The sequence below is a fragment of the Pelodiscus sinensis genome, chromosome 1, assembly GCF_049634645.1.
Source record: "Pelodiscus sinensis isolate JC-2024 chromosome 1, ASM4963464v1, whole genome shotgun sequence".
NCBI lineage: Eukaryota > Metazoa > Chordata > Testudines > Trionychidae > Pelodiscus > Pelodiscus sinensis.
The window spans coordinates 100,347,460-100,368,904 of NC_134711.1; the positions used below are offsets into that span (position 1 = coordinate 100,347,460).

At 44.3% G+C, this 21,445-nt stretch overlaps 1 protein-coding gene across 6 annotated transcripts in view; it reads right to left on the reverse strand.

Moving 5' to 3' along the window:
* TBXAS1 (thromboxane A synthase 1) overlaps positions 1–21,445 on the reverse strand; it is a 349,992-nt gene that overhangs the window by 198,628 nt on the left and 129,919 nt on the right. For 4 of the 6 annotated variants that reach the window (XM_075939406.1, XM_075939367.1, XM_075939373.1 and 1 more), the window contains exon 4: positions 13,751–13,803. The exons of the other annotated variants lie outside the window; for them this stretch is intronic. In XM_075939406.1, the coding sequence (XP_075795521.1) occupies positions 13,751–13,803 (53 nt within the window). The remainder of the gene's footprint in view (positions 1–13,750; positions 13,804–21,445) is intronic. 6 annotated transcript variants of the gene reach the window in all.

Genomic DNA, 21,445 nt, shown 5'->3' on the forward strand with positions numbered 1-21,445 from the left:
AGCTAGAGAAGTGGCTAATGTTCAACCATATGGGTACATTAGGAAAACAGGGCTACAACACAGACCCAGAAGAAAACCCATTAATCACATTTCTATTTCAGGGAAACTGTAAAAGCTAAAAATAATATTCTTAATAATAAAAAACTGAAGTATATGGTTCCAGGAAATTGTATTGAATCAATCCAATCTGTGTTGTGCTGTACCATTTTAAAAACCTTATATAAAAGAAAAACAAAAACACTAAACTAAGAAAGAGTCTCCAATTCCTTAGACAGAAGATAAAGGAAACTGAAATTCAACTTCGTGTGTCTGATAGAAGAGAATGAAAAAATTGCAAGGTTACGTATGAGAGGTCACAACCTCACAAATAAGAAGGGTAACATGTTTGACAAAAAGCATGAAAGAAGCAGAAATGATCGATGTAAACAGGCATTTGGACCTGTGCATGCTGTGATGCGGGAAGGGAAAGAGAGTGAATGCATGGGGCGGGGTGGACTGAGGGCAGAAGCTTCAGCAATGTTATTGAGTATGCTCAATACAAGCCAAGCACCAAATGGGAGGGAGGGAACCAAGCCCCTTCTTTCCCCCTCTCACATGCATCATCTCTATCCAGGGACTACCAAAGTACTGGAAAACTCTACTTTTTTTTCTGCAGACATCTTGTGGCAAGTCACTTAAGGGACACTGGTTAGCCTTAAAATTGTACTGTATATTCTTACTTTGTTACTAACTCTATGGAGACAGACAGACAGACAGACAGACAGACCCATCAGGACTCTTTGGCTCTGTCTCAAGCTCTGGAAAAGGAGTGGGGTCCAATGGGTTACAGCAAGGGGGCAGATACATTTGAACTCTATATAAGAACATCAGAATGGCCATATTGGGTCAGACCAAAGGTCTTTCTAGCCCAGTGTCTGGTCTTCCAACAGTGGCCAATGTCAGGTGCTTCAGAAGGAATAAACAGAAGCAGCAACCATCATGATCCATCCACTGTCTCCCATTCCCAGCTTCTGGAAAACAGAAGCTAGGCACATCATCGCTGCCCATTCTATCTAGTAGCCATTGATGGACCTACCCCCCCTTGAACTTAGTTTGTTCTTATTGGAACCCTGTTATAGTGTGGGGTTTTCCACCATCTCCTGGCAAAGAGTTCTGCAAGTTGATTATGAAAAAATAATGTATTTTGTTTGTTTTAAATCTGCTGGCTATAAATGTAATTGGGTCAGCTTCTTGTGTGATGTTAGTGAAAGAGTAAATAACATTTCCTTATGCTATTTTTCCACACCGTTCATGATTTTCTAGACATCTGACATATCCCTCCCACCCTTTACTCATTTCTTTCCCAAGCTGAAAAGTCCCAGTCTTCTTAATCTCAGATGGAAGCAGTTCCTTACCCCTAGTAATTTCTGTTGCCCTTTCTGTACCTTTCCCAAATCCAATATGTCTTTTGTAGATGGGTTGACCAGATCTGCATGCAGTATTCAAGATGTGGGCATACAATGACTTTATGTAGAGGCAAGATAGTATTTTTTCGTTCCTGATGATTCCCAATATTCTGTTAGCTTTTTCATTTTTAGACTGCCACTGCACGTTGAACAGATGTTTTCAGGGAATTATCCACAATGATTTCAAGATTTCTTTCTTGAGGGGTAACAGCTATTTTGTGTCTATAGTTAGGATTATATTTTTTCATGTGCATTGCTTTGCACTTATCAGCACTGAATTCCATCTGCTTTTGTGTTGCCCAATCACTTAATTTTGTGAAATCCCTTTGTAGCTCTTTGCAGTCAGCTTTGGATTAGTCCCCGTTCACCCCTTTTTCAAGAACATTTGCAAATTTAATACAGTAATCCAAATGCAGATCCCCGCAACTCTTTTTATAACAAACTCCTGGCCCCAAAGGCAAAGCTACAAGCAGTTCAAACTCTGTTGCATTTAAGAACTGCCTCTGGAGTCAGGGCGTCCAGCTTTAAGCAGACCTCAAATATGAAATCCAGGGGGTTCAAACTCAGGAGGAGGGACTACTGCCTCCCCAGTCTCCCATAAATGGCACCCTTGCCGTGCATGTGTCTGATCAGACCCAATTACATGCAGGCTATCCTGGATGTGCATTTTTGTTGCTCAAGCATGCCTGAAAGTCTCTCGGCTCAGCCCCAACCAGTGGTCCATGTCTAAGGCACCTCAGTTAGCCAGAGTTCTAGGGTTCTGGAGTCAGTCTCCTTTCTGAAGCCTGCTCACGGGTTCCCTGCTCCATGTTTCCAGGCAAACATTGTACACTGTAAAATTCCTCAATTGCTGCTTATCTAACACCTATCTCAGCTATTTCCTATTGCCTACCAAATGGCAGTGGGAGTACACACCTAAAATTCTAGCAGCCTAGAACTCAGGGGACTTCCTCTTCCCCCACACAAAAAGAGGTTGGATGTTGCAGGGAGAACAGTTGCCTTTTTGATCTTCCAAGGCATCCTACAAACTGTGAGAAACAGACTGATTTTTAAAACCTCTGGTAAATGTTTGATTCCTTTTAAACATAAGAGGAAAAAAATACCGAGGCAAGTTCTTCCCTGCCATGACTCCACTGAAGTCAATGGAATTATGCCAGAATTTCTTTTGGCCCACTGTGTGTATACAAAACTGGAGGATGAACAAACAGTCTCTGAAATAAATACACTGATCTATCAAGAATGATCAAAGACAGAAAATAAAAGGGTTATAAATGCTTAGAAAAGACAGAAAGCAAAAATGATACAATAAAGTACCCCGAATTCAAAGGAAAAAAAGGCAGTGGGATGATAAAATACAGCCGCAGTGCCTGTGACCCTCTGATAACCACTAGGTAAAAGCCAGGAGAGTGGATCAATGCTACTATAAACAGAGGAGATGAAAAACTGAAGGGGGAGAAATTGCATCACGTTCCGTCTACACAAGGGGCTACGGGCGATATTCCCCCGGGTCCTTAGACACACACTAGGTTTCATTGAGTGCTAAAAATAGCAGCGTAACAGGATAGGGGCATGCAGCAACACTGGGTGTCTGCGCAAAGTTTCTACCCACGAGGTTCAGGAGGGTTTACACTTGGCAGGGCTATCCCTGTGCTATCTCATTTTCAGGGTCAGGCATGAGCTATGATGGCACCGGGAGACAAGGTAGGGGGGAGGTGTCACTTTTCCGACACAGGCAATTAACTGTCACTTTGATCTCACCCAGATCTCCTCAGCTGCTAGGGACTTTGCAATTAAACAGCTTGAACCTGACAGTACAGTTTTGCAGTGCTAATAACATCCCCCCAGTCCCTGACATCAGCGCAATCAGCTGGGTTCCACTTCTTCTATGGCTGGAGCAGTGTTCCCTGTAAACTGAGCACTTTGGCGGCCACCCAGGAGAGATTCAGATGCCGCCCAGCTGATTAGCAAAGCACGCACAGTATCCACAGCCAGCAACATGTGTTTCTACTGGTGGCACACATCCACATGTTTTGGTGCACATAACAATATTTATTCCGCACATGGATGGAAAAAAGAGAGGGCATATCAGTTAGGAGCGGTGTGAAGATATTGGGTCTGAGGACTAGAATGAATCATCTGAAAGACCTGCCTTAAAATCCACAGGCAAATCATGTGCACAGTGATTCATCCAAGAGGAAGAGTTAAGAGGTTGTGAAATACATTTAATAGCTTTGCACACAAGGTATGATGGTGAGGTGTGAGGTCAGGAAGGATACCAAAAGGCTTCAATGGATATAGATATTCCAATATTCATCCTAAGGAACAATGATTAAGTAGGGTTTGACCACGAGGTTCTCAGATTAGATTACCCAAACTGAAGATTTGGCCCTATATTATGACTTTAAGGGAACTATGCCAGTTTTCACCAGGTGGGGATCTGCTCCATTACCTATGGATTGGTTTACATAGGGAAGTTATACTGGTATAAAGTATGATGTGAATTTAAAGCACTATGGCTTTGTACATGGGACCATTTGTTGGGAAAAAAAACCCATTTTCGCAAGATCCTTGTAAACCTCGATTTTTGAGGAATAAGGGATCTTGAGAAAAAGGTTTTTTTACCGACAAGTGGTCTACACGGGGCTTTTTATCTGCAAAACCTCTCCCGCTAAAAGAATCGGGAGATATGCAAATGAACACTCCATTTGCATATCCTCTTCAGCAAAAAAACAGCAGTGTAGACTTAGGCCAGTGGTCCCCAACGCGGTGCCCGTGGGCACCATGGTGCCCACTGGGGCATTTATGTGCGCCTGCTGAATCATCTGGGCTGGCCCAGCACAAGGCACATGTGCGGGGCCGGCCCTGGGCGCAGAGCGCGTGGGTGGCCCCTACCCCAGGCACACAGCACATGTGTGGTACCGGCTCCGGGAGCATGGGCAACCCCTGCCCCAAGTGCACAGCACATGCGCGTGTGCTGCATGCCCAGGGCAGGGGCCGCCCCTGGACACCCAGCAGCCCCGCCCCCAGACGCCCAGCAGCCCCTAAAGGTTGAGGACCACTGACTTAGGCTATGAGTATACTGGGGCAATGCCTCATAGCCTTCTCAAAGACCAATTTGCTGCAGTGATGGCGGTTCACAGTGTATTCCTCCCTCCTCAGACCAGCAAAACTAAGACAATTACAAAAGCGGTGTACATAGGCATGCAGGCAGCAACCATCTGATCCAATCCCTGGAATGCTTTTGCCTTGTCCCACGCCAAATTGTACCCAGCACTTATAGCAGGGGCGAACAATAAATGGCCCGCAGGCCAGAGGCAGTTTGTGAGGGTTAGCCCTGGGCAGACTGCCAGATGTTTTATTTACCTACTCATCTGAAGGTGCGGCTGCTTACAGCTCCCAGTGGCTGCGGTTTGCTATGCCTGGCCAACAGGAGCTGCAGGAAGCAGGTGCGAGGACGGGCCACCATTTCCTACAGTGTCCTTTGACCAGGAATGGCGAACCACAGCCAATAGAAGCGGAGAGCAGCCATGCATGTGGGTGCACAGGTAAATAAAGCATCTGGTGGTCCACCAGGGCCTAACTCTTATGAACCACATCCAACCCATGGGCCACTTATTGCCCACCCCGACTTAGAGGGAGGGTGGCCATAAAGCAGAGCCTTTCATTCGGAGAAGTGAGAGGAGAGGCAGTGAGCTGCATAGAGGGGGCAAACTTGAAGATGGTCCCAAACCCACAATGAAAAAAGAAGATGTTGTTCTTCCCCCATCCTAGTAAATAAAATGTATTAGAACAAAACTGATTCCAGGACTAACAGCGCCGAGGAAAAACTTAACCTATGTATGACAAAACAATGACAAAAGCAATGAAGTGATTTATTGACATCTAAACAAATCGTGGAATGGCATAAAAAAAAGTCAGTTTGGGCTCGCGCTTTCAGTTCAACATGGATAAAACCTGAGCATAGGAATAAAAATTAAAACACAAAGTCAGAGCAGATGCTAGGGAAACCATTTTTTTCCACTATAAGAAACAGAAACCTGAAGATCTGTCTAGAATGAGCTGGGCTGCTCCCTTTTATAGTGAGGCAGTCATTGGAACATAAGCAGCACAGTCTGAGGGGCGAGGCTTCTACCATCCAGAGCGTGACTTAACCCTCTCTTCTCCAGTGTGTGATATGAACATTATACTGCAATCAGGAACACTGTTATTTAAAAATGGAAAGGCATAATAGTATACTGATCTTTTCAAATGGGCTGATTTTAACAAATTCCAGTTTCTCATAAGGATTCTTTACATAGTCATGTCCTGAACGTGTATATTGTTTTCAACACAGAAAAGAAAAGTTGTTGATGTTTTTCTGTTGTTTAGATGATATCTGTAAGGATTTTTTAACCATGGAATCAATTGGGTAACAGACTACAAAGAGCAACAGTCAATTTGTCTACACATAGGCTGTGTCTAGACTGGCCAATTATTCCGGAAAATCAGCCGCTTTTCCGGAAAAACTTGCTAGCTGTCTACACTGGCCGCTTGAATTTCCGCAAAAGCACTGACGATCTCATGTAAGATTGTCAGTGTTCTTGTGGAAATACCATGCTGCTCCCGTTCGGGCAAAAGTCCTTTTACGCAAAACTTTTACGCAAAAGGGCCAGTGTAGACAGATGAGATTTGTTTTCCGCAAAAAAACCCCGATTGCGAAAATGGCGATCGGGACTTTTTTGCGGAAAAGCGCATCTAGATTGGCACGGACACTTTTCCGCAAAAAGTGTTTTGTGGAAAAGTGTCTGTGCCAATCTAGACGCTCTGTTCCGAAAATGCTTTTAACGGAAAACTTTTCTGTTAAAAGCATTTCCGGAAAATCATGCCAGTCTAGACGTAGCCATAGAGTGCTGTCAAATGGGGGGAACTGAAAGGTATTTTTCATCCTATCAACTTCTTTCAGTTGCACTAGATGTTTACTTTTCAGCCAGAAATGCAACTGTTAAGTTGTCCCTTTAATGGCCCTGGTTTAGACAGATATTTAAAGCATATGCCTAATTTAAAGCATGTGAGTTGCCCCATTGACTTTAGTGGAACTACTCATGTGGTTCAGGTTAGGCATGTCTTCAAGTACTTTGCTAAATAGAGCCCTAAGTTAGCAGTTGTCTACTGCGGTGTTTCTCAGTGTTCTGCGGGCCCACTTTGGGAAAGCCAGTAGCAGGCCTGCACCACTTTGTTTACCTAAAGGTCCATAGCCACAGAGCTGCGAGGCTCCGTGACTACAGATCCTTTAGGTAAACAAAGCAGAGTGGGACTGCTAATGGCTTTCCCAAAGTGGGCCCGCAGAACACCTTGAGAAATACCGGTGTTAAGGGGAAAGTCAGATAACTGAAATCCACAGACACAGGTCCAGAACTTATTAAGAATATTGTAGGCTTGGTCTACAGCAGTGGTTCTCAAACTTTTTGGCCCGTGGCCCACCTGGCTCAATACAAAACTTTCCGCGGAACACCAGTCGCTAATGGAAACTCACGGTTAATTACATATTTACGCTCAAGCCATTTTTCTAGTGCTGCAACTAGGGAGAACGATTTAATTTAACCAGTAAGGAAGGAAATATTAATTGAAATTATTAAATAGATTAAGCACTTTAACTTTGTTAATTTATCAAACTTCACGTTAAATAAAGTATTAATTTATGTCCAACACAAAAAGTTCCCATGTTTTCTTTATTTATGGCAGGGGCGGGGAACCTTTTTCGGATCAGGGGCCACTAACCCACAGAAAAATCAGACCACAGCAGTGAGAACCCCCCCCCCTACAAAACCCATCTCCAAAAATTCTCAGCCTTCATTGATGTGGCTCCCAATTGAGACACTTCACTCCTTTGGTGTACCAGCCCCACTGGGGGAAGACGGAGGGACTGGGGAGGACTGAGATTCAGGGCTTCCAATAGGCCAGATTTACTCCTCTGTGGTTCCAGGATTAGTGGATTTTGTGGATCCTGCTAGGTTCTGGCGTTGGGACAAAAATGAGGGGTTCAGCATGTAGGACAGGGCTGCCAGTGAGAGGGATGGGGATGCAGGATCTGGGCAAGAGGTGGGGTGCAGAAGGAGGTGAAGGTTCACAGTTTGGGTGGGAGGCACGATACAGGAGGAGGTGAGGGTGCAGGAGCAGGCTGGGAGTAGGGTGTCTAGCCAGAGTGAGGGGGCGAGAGCAAGGGAAGGTGCAGTGTGTGGCTAGGAGGGAGGGTGCAGGAGCAGGCTGGGGGCGGGATAGGGTGTCTGGCCAAAGGGGAGGGTGAAGGAATGGGCTGGATGTAGGTGTCTGGCCGGGGAAGGGTGCAAAAATAGGCTGGGGATGCTCAATGGGGGAGGGTGCGTGAGTGGGCTGGGGGTGTGGGGTTCTGGGCACAAGGGGGGGCACTTACTTGCCTTCATGCCTTGTGCTGATCTCAGGCACAGCCTCCCATTGGCCAGCAGCGTGCCGATACACTGCTGTTCCCCCAGCTGGGGGAGGAGGAATGCTTCTTTCCCATGAGCCAGATTGCACAGAGAGGCTTGAGGCTTCCTCCCTGACCCCCAGAAGGAATCTGGTGCTCCAACTGCACAGGGGAGGGAGGGTAAGGCTGAGCATCAGTGTAGGATCCCTGCTGTGGGAGGCAAAGAGGAGGGAGGCTGAGCTTGAGCCGTGAACAACCTGGGAGGCACCAGTGGACCACTAGTGGTCAGCAGACCGCACTTTGAGAATGACTGGTCTACAGCTACAATTCAGGTCGATCAAGTTATGCTGCTTGGGGTTGTGACAAATTTCACACCCTGTGCACTGTAAGTAGGTTGGCATAACCCCCACTGTTCATGCAGCTAGGTCACCAAAGGACTTCTTCCATTACGATTTACTGCCTCAGATCCCCTTCCACTGCTGTAGTGTCTACACTTCAGTAATGCCATAGAGCGTGTAGTGTACATATCTGCACAGTCATAGAATCTTATCATATTATGAGAAGGAAGCAACAAAACAGAGCAAAAAAGCCACAGAATGGTAGAAGATTTTATTCAGGCCAAAGAGCTAATCCTTTAAAAACATGGAAATCCAGCTCGAGGGAGGCTAGCAAAACAAACCTTCACAGGGAAAATGTGAACCAGAGATTAAGGCAGTGTATCAAAAATAGGAAGCCTGCTTTTTTCCCCCAAATCCATCCTTGCCCAGGCATGCCTTTCTCTAGATGAAATATGCAAAATGACTTGCTTAAAAATAATAGAAAGCCTACAGGACAGCCACTGAGTCCATTAAAACCACCAGCAGAAAAAGAGAAAAAAATCACACAATGTAAGGTTATTTCAGAAAACTGATTTTTTTGCATTGATGATGAGAAACAATGATGAAACACCTACTTTGGGATTACTCTTTAGAATAATAAGAATAAGGCATTGCCAGATAAAAAGGTATAAAAACAATCTTGTAAAATTAAATGACAATAAATACACTATTTTTGTGGGTAACCTGACTACATGATGATGCCTAAAACTGTTCATGTGGGGTGAAATCTGAACCCTATTGATCTAAATGGGACCAACATTTTACTGTTGTATTATGGGGAAGGGGAGGGAATGACAATTTTTGTGCACCGTTCCAGATCAACAGCAACGAAAATGTCTATCTCCAGTTTATCCATAAAATAGGTATAGTACAAGCAGTAGCCACACAAGCCTTCAATCAAAATGAGTCACCAGCATACCTCTTCCCTGATACAGAGGGGCCACAAACTGGAATGAGAATTCAGTGCCTACAACAATTTGATTCTTGCCCTACCTGCAAAAATGGCTAACAAAGCCATCTAGTGCCATTTGCAATGGCATGTTTGGGGTGGCCAATCACTAAGAAAGCATCAATTCATGCTTAGACTGCTGAGAGGAATTATAACAGCAAACAATAACAAAACGGGATTATGAACAACACTGCCTTGCATATCACATCCTTGGTGAAGAAGCAAGTTATTATTTTATACAAAGCCAGAAGCATTCAGCAGGAATCTTAATACCAGCTAACAAGAATGAAACAAAGAACAAAAGCCCTGCCTCAAAGAGCTCACAATGCCATGGCATAAAAACACACAAGGGTGTGAGCAAAAGAGGATGTGTAGGCTTCACAAAGCAGGTAGGCGTTCAGCATTTTGTTGAATGAGAAGGAGCTGGGGTTGCCGACACTAAATTGGAGCTGTTCCACATTTGAGGGGTATCAAGAAAACACTGCGACCATAAATTACAGAGCATTCTGCTGCAAAAATGCTTTACAACCTTTATGTTAAGTCCTGACTGGACCCTAGTGCCCACATGGAGTTCACTACAGGATTACGCCATAGTAGGTGACTCATTCCAGTTGCATCTACCACCTGTCATTCTAACATCATACTGCGTTTTTCTGTACTTTTCCATGCTGGGTTCTTTAGGACAGGAAATCTATTATTTGTTTTGACTCATCTCTCCTACTGGGCACCACCGAAGTGCACTTATTGTGCCATATAAGTGATGATGCAATCACATTCAATCAAACACACATGGTGTTGATATGTAAAATGGGATTAAGTCGTAGCCTCAAAAGACCTGCTAAATGTCTACAAAACCAGAGGTTTTCAAACTGTGGCGTTTGAGGAGGAACATTCAGGAGGGAGCAAGAAGTGATTCCAGGTGGCTTCAGCATCAGTCCCCCATGGCAGGACTTGTCAAGGGAGTGCCATCTCCACCCTAACTCACCTCTTTTTTGTCTAGATAGGGGGGATGCAACCAAAAATTGTAAAATCAAAAGGAAAAAGGGCTCGGCTTGAAAATCACTGTTCCGGAAACATTTCTGATTCTGTAAAATGTTTTCCTGTACGTCTCTTCATCCAGTTTCACTAAGGCTCTTTATTTCTGCCACCTTCTTCCCACCAGAAATCACAACCTTGCGTTAGCACGGGACACCTGGATGCAAGGGAAATAAGTGGAGAACTAGGAAACTGGAGGGTCACCTGAGGTATCACTTACAGAACACAATAAATTCCACAGGAACCAGGATCCTATTTTGTTTCCAAATGTTTTTCATCATTGTTTTCGCATGGAAAAAAAGCAGTAAATGTATTATAAGCACCTTTGTAGGTGGTATTTCAGGATAAAACTGAATTATACACACATGAACAGCCACTTTATTTGGCTATCCTAGCTCTTCAAAACTGAAGCGGGCAGCATGAACCCATTCATTTCAAAGGAACGAGAACATTGCAACTCTCCTTGTTTACTGAACCCAAGAGCAGTTTGTTTTCCCTGTGATGCCCATTCTGGACCCTCCCTGTATGAAAATAGACAGGAGTTTCCCAACACATATTCACCACTGTAGGTTATTTGTACGGTCTCTCTCTGTAAAGGAAGAATGACATCACCTCTCCTTTGGTTCTGCACACAGGAGCAAAGAAAAAAAAAAGTATTGTGACCTGGAAAACCTTGTGTGAAATAATTCCCTAGGACTTGAGGCCGTTTGGAAGGGAAGGGATATATTGTTTTGACTTGATTAAAGCTGAAAAGTTGATTTGACATCCTGTTGTCAAGGAAACCAAGTCACACACAAAAGAAAACAGTTGTGATGGTATCATTCAGACTATTCAAGTGACCTTGGAGGAGTGCGGGGGGAGGGGGGGAGAATAAAGGCTTCTGTTCCAAAGTTCTGTATTCAACACACTTCACCACTGTGAAAATTCAGATCATTGCTCTTCATGTTTATTGGGAAATTGATTTCAATCTGAAAAGAGCAAAATGCCAGATCTTCTCCAAGGCCAACAGGTCAAACACCTTGATTCTGGTCATACATACACAGCTGCCACATAACATGTTACCTGTATTCCCAAGAACAGTAAGACTCAAATAGAAGGAGGAGTTTCATGCACTGGCTGGATCATAATAATACATATGGGTGTATACACACTAGGGATGTTAAATAATGGTTAATTGACTAATTTCCATGAACTACTCGATTAATTGATATGGGAGGGAGGGCACTCGCTACCACTGCTGTGGCTCTGCATTTTAAATGTAGTAAGTGCTGCCGGCTTTTACTACATTTAAAGTGTGGCACCCCAGAGGAGTTAGCTCCTGGGAGCGGTGCAAGCCAGGACTGAGCAGTCTTGGCTCATGCAGCTCCGGGACCTCTGTAGCTCTGCCTCCCCTGCCTCCTCCCAGCGCCGCAGAGATGGTGCTGAGGGAAACCTGCTTGTAAGCTGACTCTTCCCAGAACCGGCTCCTGCTTTCCACCCTCCCCCCCACTTTACTGCCTCTGATACAGAGGCAGCAGGGGAGGGAAGTGAGTAGTCGAGTAGTCACTCGATTACCTGATAAGCCTACGTTTATTGGATAGTCGACTACTCGACTAGTCGCTTACATCCCTAATACATACACAGGCAGCCACCAGGGGCCTAAACATTTCCCTAAAACTACTAACTGAGCTTACATCAAGCCTGGTAACAGTTTCCTAAAGATTCCTTTTCCAGGGAGATATCAAGAGTAGAATTTATTCTTTGCCAACCTCCTGGATCCCTGACAAATCAGGTTTCTATCTAGGACACATGCCAGAAACTGTCTCCATGTTGAACAACCTTCACATGGCCTTGTACAGTGTGACCCTCCACTGTGGCACTTCAGAGCGGCACTTCAAAGGGGCAGTGCATTAGGAGCCTGGGATCAGCTGAAGTCCCCAGCTGACCCAAGGCTCCGTGCAGCACTGCCCCTTTGAAGTGCTGCCCTGGTGTTTCCAAGGGGCAGTGCTGCACGGAGCCCGGGGTCAGCTGGGGATTGCAGCTGATCCCAGGCTCCTGCGGTGTTGCCCCTTTGAAACGCTGCCACAGCATTTCATAGGGGCAGTGCGCTCAATTAATTGTTATTAAATTTTTAAATTGCTTGACAGCCCTAAAAATAACCTTTTGGGACTATTGACGCTTTCTTTGTTTGTTGTTATAGCCATGTTGGTTCTGGAATATGAGGGAAATAAGGTGGATGAAGTAGTATCTTTCATTCAGCCACTTTTCACTGGTGAGAGAAACAAGCTTTAATGCTTTCTTCATAATTATTGCTCAGTATGTATATATCAAGGTAATAACAACATTTAAAATATCAAGACTAGGCAGAACCTGGAAGTCATTATTTCTACTTGGAATAGAAACAAATGGATGGCAAAATACAGTTCCAGCACCAGAGAACAATGCAAAACTCAAACTACTAATTTGAGATTTTTTTTAAAAGTGATATTATTGACTTTAGGGAAGTCACTGTTTATTCTTCCTGTTTAGTCCTTCCTCAACAGTAGTAAAGGGTTAAGTACAGCTGGGGGACGGGAAAATGTGTGCAATTTTTATTTTTTATTTCCCGATATTTTAAAAATGAACATTTTGTACAAACATGGAGTGAGAGATTTTAACGGAAGTTTACAATATTTCTCAAATGTGTTTGTTTTTCCTTAAATTTAATTTTGGGGAACATTTCATTGTTACACAGTGAAAACTCAAAATTACTTAGGCAATGGGCATGTAAACCAATGCAACATCAGTTCTATGTTCACATAAAAGAAGAGATATATTTTTCTTTGTGCAGCTGCTACCAATACCTTTATTGTACTAGGTTGGTAGCTTTGTAAAGGCCTGAGAAAGAGAAAATTCTGCCTAGAACTCAGTCTGGGTATGTCTACTCTGCATCCCTCCGTAGGCAGAGGGATGCAGATTAGGCAGGTCGACATTGCAAATGAGGCAGGCATTTAAATATCCCGTGCCTAATTTGCATAAAAATGGCTGCCACGTTTTGCCGACAGCACTTTGTTGGCAAAAAGTGGCAGTCTAGAGGGAGATCTGTCAAGAAAGAAAGCCTGTTTCAACAGATCCTGTAAACGTCCTTGCCTGAGGCATAAGGGATCTGTTGAAAAAGGCTTTCTTTCTTGACAGATCCCCCTCTAGACTGCCGCTTTTTGCCGACAAATTGCTGAGTCGGCAAAACACAGAGGCCATTTTAATGCAAATTAGGCACGGGATATTTAAATCCCTGCCTCATTTGCAATGTTGACCTGCCTAATCTGCATCCCTCTGCCAACAGAAGGATGCAGTCTAGACATACCCCCTGTATTCATTGTTTATATGGAGACACTCAAGAAATGGAAGGAGAATCAACTCAGGTAACAATGCACATCAGTGTGTTAACCCCCATCTGGATGCTCTTATTCATTAGTAAAGTTTAGTTTATTGTATCTAAATTGCAAACCAAAAAGAAAACAACAGCAACAACAAATAGAATAGAGGAACAGTATTGCTGACTTACCCAGAAACAGGTCCATAGTCCTTGATCAGTTTTGTATGGTTTTCCCAAAAGCCCTGATTAAAGAGAGAGTGTTATCATCAACTGCATATGGCATTATAAGGACATTTGATATCCTAGAATGTAGGATTGCTAACACTTGTGATATCTGGTGTGTTTTTTTTTTCCCTAAAATCCCAGTTTCTGGAGTAATGTTACTATAAGAGAAACTCAGCTTTCATTAAAAATAAAGATCCTCCAGATTACAGAAAGATAATTGAAAATGTGATTCCCTAAAGGCTCAAAATGCAAATACCAAAGACATTTTTTTTAAATTAAGTTAACTTTATGATTTTGGGGCCTGACTTATTATCTTTGTTATGTTTGGAGTTGGAAATGCAGAAAATGGACAAGCTAATACAGAATAGGAATATAACGTATCTAGTGCACCCAAGAGAAATAAATGAACCATGAAAAAAGTGAAGAAAACCATCAGTAAAACATCATCTCACAAATAAAAAAAAATCCTGCTTGGTTTGCCTTTAATGCTAAGAAATCACTTGGGATAAACAGAAAAATTAAACAGCTTTATTTTGACAGACTTTTTTGAATTTTTACTATTTGTGTTTCACTCTCATAATTGAAGAAAATTGGTATCCATTTAGATAAAGAAATTTGTCACTATATTAAATTGTTACCATGATATATATATATATATATATATATATATATATACACATACACACACACACACACACACACAATTTGACTAGCAGGAGGGGAGGTATATAAAGTGTATCCCCGAAAGTGAATAAACAAACATCCTTCCCTTGATTATGACAAAATTATAATATTCTGAAAATCATATGGTATTATATTTATCACTTGGAAAGGGAAAATAACTGCAGTATGACCTTGCTAATCTGCATTTCTATAATCCACGAGCTATCTCTATTCTGAGCAAAGATTCACTAGCAAAATGGTGCAATGAGGACTTAAATTAAGACTTTATTATTTTACAACACACTATAGAATATCAATATGAAATATTATAAATAATTACAATTAAACCATAGTCAACATAAATTCATGAAGCACACTGTAATGCAGTATCTATGCTTTCATCGTTGTTGCTTTTTTGCACTGAATAATTCAAAAAATCTGACAGCAAGGGATCTTCCATTTAACAGAAAAAAAATGACTAGTCTTCTATTATAGATAACTAAGGGGCTGCACCCCCAGCTCGCCACGCTCGCCAACCCCCTTCTCATGGGGGGTAAGCAATTCCAGCTCTCCCCCCGACTACCAGGGAGGGTAGGGCTGTGGCCGTGCCAGCCCAGCTCCCTTCTCCTACCCCTCCTACCTGTCGCACCAGCCCAGACCCCCCCTTCTCCCTCCTCCCTCCCTGGCCCCTTCTCCTTCCCCCCACCTCTACCATCCAGGGCCCCTTTTCCCCCCCTCCACCATCCAGGGCTTCTTTTCCCTTCCCCTTCCCCCTGCCTTCCACACCTTCCCAGGCTCCTTCTCCCTCCTGCCTCACCCCCCACCATGGCTTAACCCTAACCCCATGGCTGGGGGCAGGCCAGGCTGTAGTGCGAGCCAGGCTCAGTTCCAACCCAATGGCTGGGGGCAGGCCAGGCTGTGGTATGAGCCAGGCCTGGCTCCAACCCCCACGGGTGGGGACTGACCGCGATGTAAACCAGGCCCAGCTCTCCACGTGGCTGCTGTAGCAGGCCAGGCCCAAGCTGTACTGGGCCTGGTTCTCCCCCAGCCTCTGCGAAGAGGAGGGGAGGTTTGGGGCTGTAGGCAGCCCCAGCCCTGCACAAGGGTCCTGAGAAGGGCTACATTGGGGGGGGTGTGACTTGTTCCTGTGGGATGCAGAGTGACATGATGACGTCACTCTCGTCCCACAGGAAAAGCTTTTTTTATATAGAGAGCAATATTAAATAAAAAAAAATTTCTAATAAGGGATTGTTTAGGGTTTTTTAATTCTTACAGTGAATCTACTACTTAACTTTTTTTTAAATTGCTGGATTTTTAACGTTTGATTTGTTCCATGAAACTCAGTTATTACCAATTTGGCGATCATGCGTTTGCTTGTCTTCTAGTTATATATAACAGAAAGAGTATAAATATCAGAGGGTATAATGGCTTTAGATTTTAGAAGACATAATGAGGAGAAGAGATGAAATTTTAAAAGGGACAATTTAGGCTGAATGTCAGGAAAATCTTTGAGACACAAGATAAGTGAGGCAATATCTTTTATTGGACCAACTTCTGTTGGTGAGAGACAAGCTTTCAAGTCACTCAGAGCTCTTCAAGTCTGGGAAAGGAACTTCCATCCTCACAGCAAAATGCAAGGACTGTTAGTGAGCACAAGTATTTAACACATGTTGTAAGAGACCACTCAAGGTAGAATGGCTTGAAATCTCATCTTTCTCATCACCAACAGAAGTTTGTCCAATAGCAGGCCCGGACAGAGGAATTTCTGTGGGAGGGTGCGAGCCATGTGAGGTGCCGGTGACTGCACTGCCCCCTGCCACAGCGATCCAGCTCCACCCCAAGTCTTGCTGGGGGTGGGGGTGCAATCAGCCCCAGCCTTTCCTCAGCCACCCAGAGCACAGGGGAGGGAAGCTGGGGCAACGCATCGTCTTAGCCTCATGCTTACTTGGAGGACCATGGGGGGGAGCACATTTGCACTTTTCATACCCCCATCCCACCCCATGTACAGGCTTGAATAAAAGCTACTGCCTCACCCTGTCTCTCTAATCTCCTGGGACCAACATAACTCCAACTACACTGCACAGAACAGTTGAAGGTATAGCAAAGTCTGACAGAAACAGTTCTATTCTCCTGTCAACTAGCACAGATTCAGCTTTTATTGGCAGGGCTCCAATGAACACAAAAGCTCATGTCCCCTGGCATAACTCCCAACAAAGGGGTGTGGTGGAAACATTACCTTGTCCTTTCCCTTAGGTGAACCCTGGCTGGAGTGCAGGAAGCCGGGCAGGTGAAGGGGGATACATTTGCAACTTCTTTGCACCCACTGAGGTGAATGTGGCCCTACGTGATATTATGATAAGGCTGCCCAGGATTATAACTGCAATAATAGTTGGCACGGATAGAGTGATTGAGTATCTACCGACCACTGAGCAGCTGTTTTACAGACAACGAAACTGAGGCAGGGAGCTTTAATTGACTTGCCAAATGCCACATACTGGATCAGTGGCAGAACAAAGATTAGAATTTAGGAGCTCTACCTCCTAGTCATGTACTCAGTGAATTACCTACCACTACAGCATGATGGGGGGGGGGGGGGGGAAGGTGGGGGAGAGGCAGAATGGAGGAAGTGAAAAACTGTAGTTTTTCAGGAATCAGAAGGAAAATGTAGCACAGACTATGCCATTTTAAATTAAACTTAAGTGCATGAGCAGCAACCTTGAAGTTACCACTTTAAATAGTCTGTCACAATATCTAATTGTAAAGAAGTGGGCAGCTATGCTGTTCCAAGTTAGAAAAATCACTTGTCTTTTCTGCTTTTCTGAAAGGCTACAAGAACGTGACTGATCACAAACACCACCTCGGGGGAAAAAGGTTTTTAAATTGCACTTGCCCCTCACAATTAGTTTCCATCCTACTGATGGGCCATTATCAAAGAGATAACACATGCATGCAATCTGAAAGATTCCTTTCCTGAGCAAGACATACTTAGCAGCAACTGGTACACCATGGAAACAGCAGTTGAAGTGGTTTAACTGCCTGACACCCAGAAAGCTGCTTCTTTACACAGCTTGTGCCAGCTTCCCCACAGGATGTTTGCATTCTCCCCTTTCTTTGACTGTAATTTATCAAATGTGTCTGTGCAAAAAACAACTCAGAGGGCCAAATTCTGCTGTCAGATACACAGGTAGAACTGCTGCAGGAACTGGGAATTCCAGATGTGTTAGGGAGAGTAAAATTTGGCCACTAGAAACTGCCTTAATCTATTTCATGTTGAGATTTATGGGTATGTCTACACTACCCCGCTAGTTCAAACTAGGAGGGTAATGTAGGCATACCGCACTTGCAAATGAAGCCCGGGATTTGAATTTCCCGGGCTTCATTTGCATAAGCGGGGCACCGCCATTTTTAAAACCCCGCTCATTTGAACCCCGTGCAGCGCGGCTACACGGGGCACGAACTACGTAGTTCGAACTAGGCTTCCTAGTTCAATCTACCGTTACTCCTCATTTCACGAGGAGTAACGGTAGTTCGAACTAGGAAGCCTAGTTCGAACTACCTAGTTCATGCCCCGTGGAGCCGCGCTGCACGGGGTTCGAACGAGCGGGGTTTTAAAAATGGCGGTGCCCCGCTTATGCAAATGAAGCCCAGGAAATTCAAATCCCGGGCTTCATTTGCAAGTGCGGTATGCCTACATTACCCCGCTAGTTCAAACTAGCGGGGTAGTGTAGACATACCCTATTTCAGACTGCAGCACATAAATCAGGGAAATCAGAAAGGACACTGTGGATTCAAATCTCTGTTTTTAAAAGTGGATTCTCCCCAAGAAGTATCTCCCAGGGTTTCCTTAACACCACTACATTCACAATGTTAGCTCTCCAGACTCTCAAAAGACCTGTGTTGCGGAGACCTTCTCTCCAGGGCGAGGATGGAGGCAGCTCTGCCTGGAGTTACTGTATCCAATGGTTTCAAAAATTACCACTTGTTTTGTCTCTCTCAATTATTGGATGCCAAGCACAAGACATTATAAACCTGTTCTTCTAAGGTGCCAAGCACCTGCAGTTCTCACACACTTCCGGTGGAGTCCCGAGGACTCAGCACGCATAAAAAAATCAAGTTTACTCACGCCGATCACCAGAAAAAAAACGGAGGCATCCAAATTCTCTGGCCACTTTGGAAAATGTTCGTGCCCTGCAATTTGACAATAGATCATATGACTTGTGAAATTAACTAGGGTCCTTGTTGGGATCACAAAGGGCAGAGTAACATGGTTTTAAAAGGAGCACATGTACTGAGATATAGCACATACCTGTCATTGGCCACAACTCAAGAATTTAGACACCAAAATTTTTCCAGGAAAAGCTTCTTCTAGAACAGGGGATTTAAATGGGAACACAAAGGATATTGGACCATGTGGTAATGGAGAAGATATGTCATTCAAGCACCACTAAATGAACAGCATTTTCTAATTTAAGAACAACAGAGAACAGATTTATTTTATTACATGTTTATGAAATGTATCAGATTGACAGGACTGGAGACAGCATTCCCCTCACCGCAGAACACATGACTCATGAGCAACAGCAGTGCAAGTTTCCTTGCATTGCCCTGTAAAAATGTCTCAACTCTGGCCTGAAATGGGCATCTCTGAGGTTTCATGCCCATTCAAATCTTGGCTCAAGAATACCAGTTGTGGTGTTATCTGATGCCAACACCTGTTCATGAGGGACTGGACAGACACCAAGTCTCTTTACCTAGGCCACAGAAAGGTCACTACACCAAGATAGTCAGGAGTCAAATCTGTGACCTAAAAGCCAAAGGCTCCATATCCCATTACAAAACCCATATGCTGTTTGGTCCATATGCGATATTTTGTTTCATGATGATATTCTTAAGGAGTATTACTGTTTAAATGCCCATGTCAAATAAAGAGACAAAATCCATATCTATATCCACTTACATCAGGTAACAGAACATTAATAGCATTTATGGCTGGGACTTCTTAAAAGGAGCCCAATTCCCAATGAAATCTAATGGGACTTCGCGTGCCTAATACCCAAATTACCATATATATTTCAAAACATGAGCTAACGACATTTGAATTATAGTAAGGCCAGAGCTCACTTTTCAGGAATGACTCTCTGGATGGTTCAATCTCCTCACTAGAGGAAACACTAGGAGGCCAGCAGGAAGAGAACCAGAGTAAATTTGTATCTACCCCTATTCTAAACTATGTAGCCAATTGGTTTCCTTTAATCATCATTCCTAATAGCTGTCCTTTGTGTGTAATTTGGTTCAATTTATGGGTGTGCCATTTCAGATTTTTTAAAAAAACTTATAGGCCTTCCAAATGTATTAAAAACAACCTTCCTACCCTTTATAGTTATTAAGACAGGTTAGTCTCACACAATTATGTTAATCTCATTTGTAAAGGCTAATTAACTGAATGCTAATTGAATCTGCATATGAAAATTAGGACACTGTGTTCTCATTACACAATTATAAAAAATTACCTGAATTAAATACCTAGCATATTGTAAATTATTTACCTTTTCAGATCTTTATAAATAGTTAATAAGAGAGGCTTCTTTCACTACAATATTGTCTATTAACAATGGCTTTCTGCTTGCAAAGAACTGTCTAGACCAGTGGTCACCAACCAGTAAATCGGGTCTTGGAGCCTCTGACAGGTGATCCTGACTGGTTTGGCCAGGAAGCTATCTAGTGCTGGCACTTCAGTTGCCCCTCACCCCACTGTCATGCTGCTGCTCCTCTCTCCCTGGGAGCCTCTTGCTTGCTGTGCAGGGAGTAGAATGGAAATGAGGGGGGATGCTTATGTCAGGGTGTCACCCCCCCACACACACACACGCTTCTGTACCCTGTCTCCACACAGAGAGAAAGGGATGGAGGGAGCCTGGCAATGCAAATCTCTATCACTCTTGTACACTGTGTGTGTCCAGGGGCAGCCCGTCCATATAGGCAAACTAGGCAGTCGCCTAAGGTGCCAAGTTAAATGGGGCACCAAATGGTGTCACAATATCATTGAGAGGTTTGGAGGTGGGGGTGCCGATTGCATGGTTCGCCTCGGGCGCCAGTTGCTGGCAGCTAGTCTAGGGCCGCCCCGTGTGTGTGTCTGTCATTCTCACAAACACACACCGTCCTTCACTCTCATCTCTGACCCAACACATACATGGGTTGTTGTTGTTGTTACTTCTGTTCCTGCTTGCAAAGTGGGTTATTTTTGGTTTTTGACTGGTCTGTGCATTTCATAATTTTCATTTCTCTCTTGCGCTTAAATGTAATTCTTTGAGTAATGAGTTCTAAAATGCCTAACCGGTCGTGGCTGGAGTCATTATCCCTGTGGTAATTGCTGCTCCTGGAAGTGGCTGGCATGTCCCTGCAGCCCCTGAGAAAGGCAGAGTAGGGGTTCTCCACATGCTGTCCTTGCCTGCAGACACCACTCCTGCAGCTCCATTGATCAGTAATGGGGAACCGTGGCCAGTAGAAGTTGTGGGCTTAGTGCCTGTAGATAAGGGGCAGCACATGGCACCATGGAGCCATTGCTGTACATGCTAGCTGCTTCAGGAGTGGTGGAGGGCAGGAGTATGTCTGCCTTAACTCCACTGCTTCACCATCCAGAAGCCATCTCGGTTAAATGGTGCTCAGTCAGAGCCTGCTTCCTGAACCCTTCTCCTAAACCCAACACCCCAGACGTGAGTCCCCCCACACCCAAACTCCTAGAGTTTGCACCCTGAAACCTCTCCTGGACCCCAATCCCCTGCTGTGGGCTAAGAACGGAGCCTCTCCCACACTCTGAGTCCTTTGGCCCAAGACCAGAGCCTGCACCCCAACGTCCTACCCTAGCCTGGTGAAAGTGAGTGGGGATGGGGGAGAAAGGGCGATGGATTGAGGAGGGTGAGGCCTCAGAGAAGGGGTAGAGCAAGGGAGGGGCTTCAGAGAAGGGATGGAAAAGAAGAGGGGCCAGGGTATTTGGGTTTA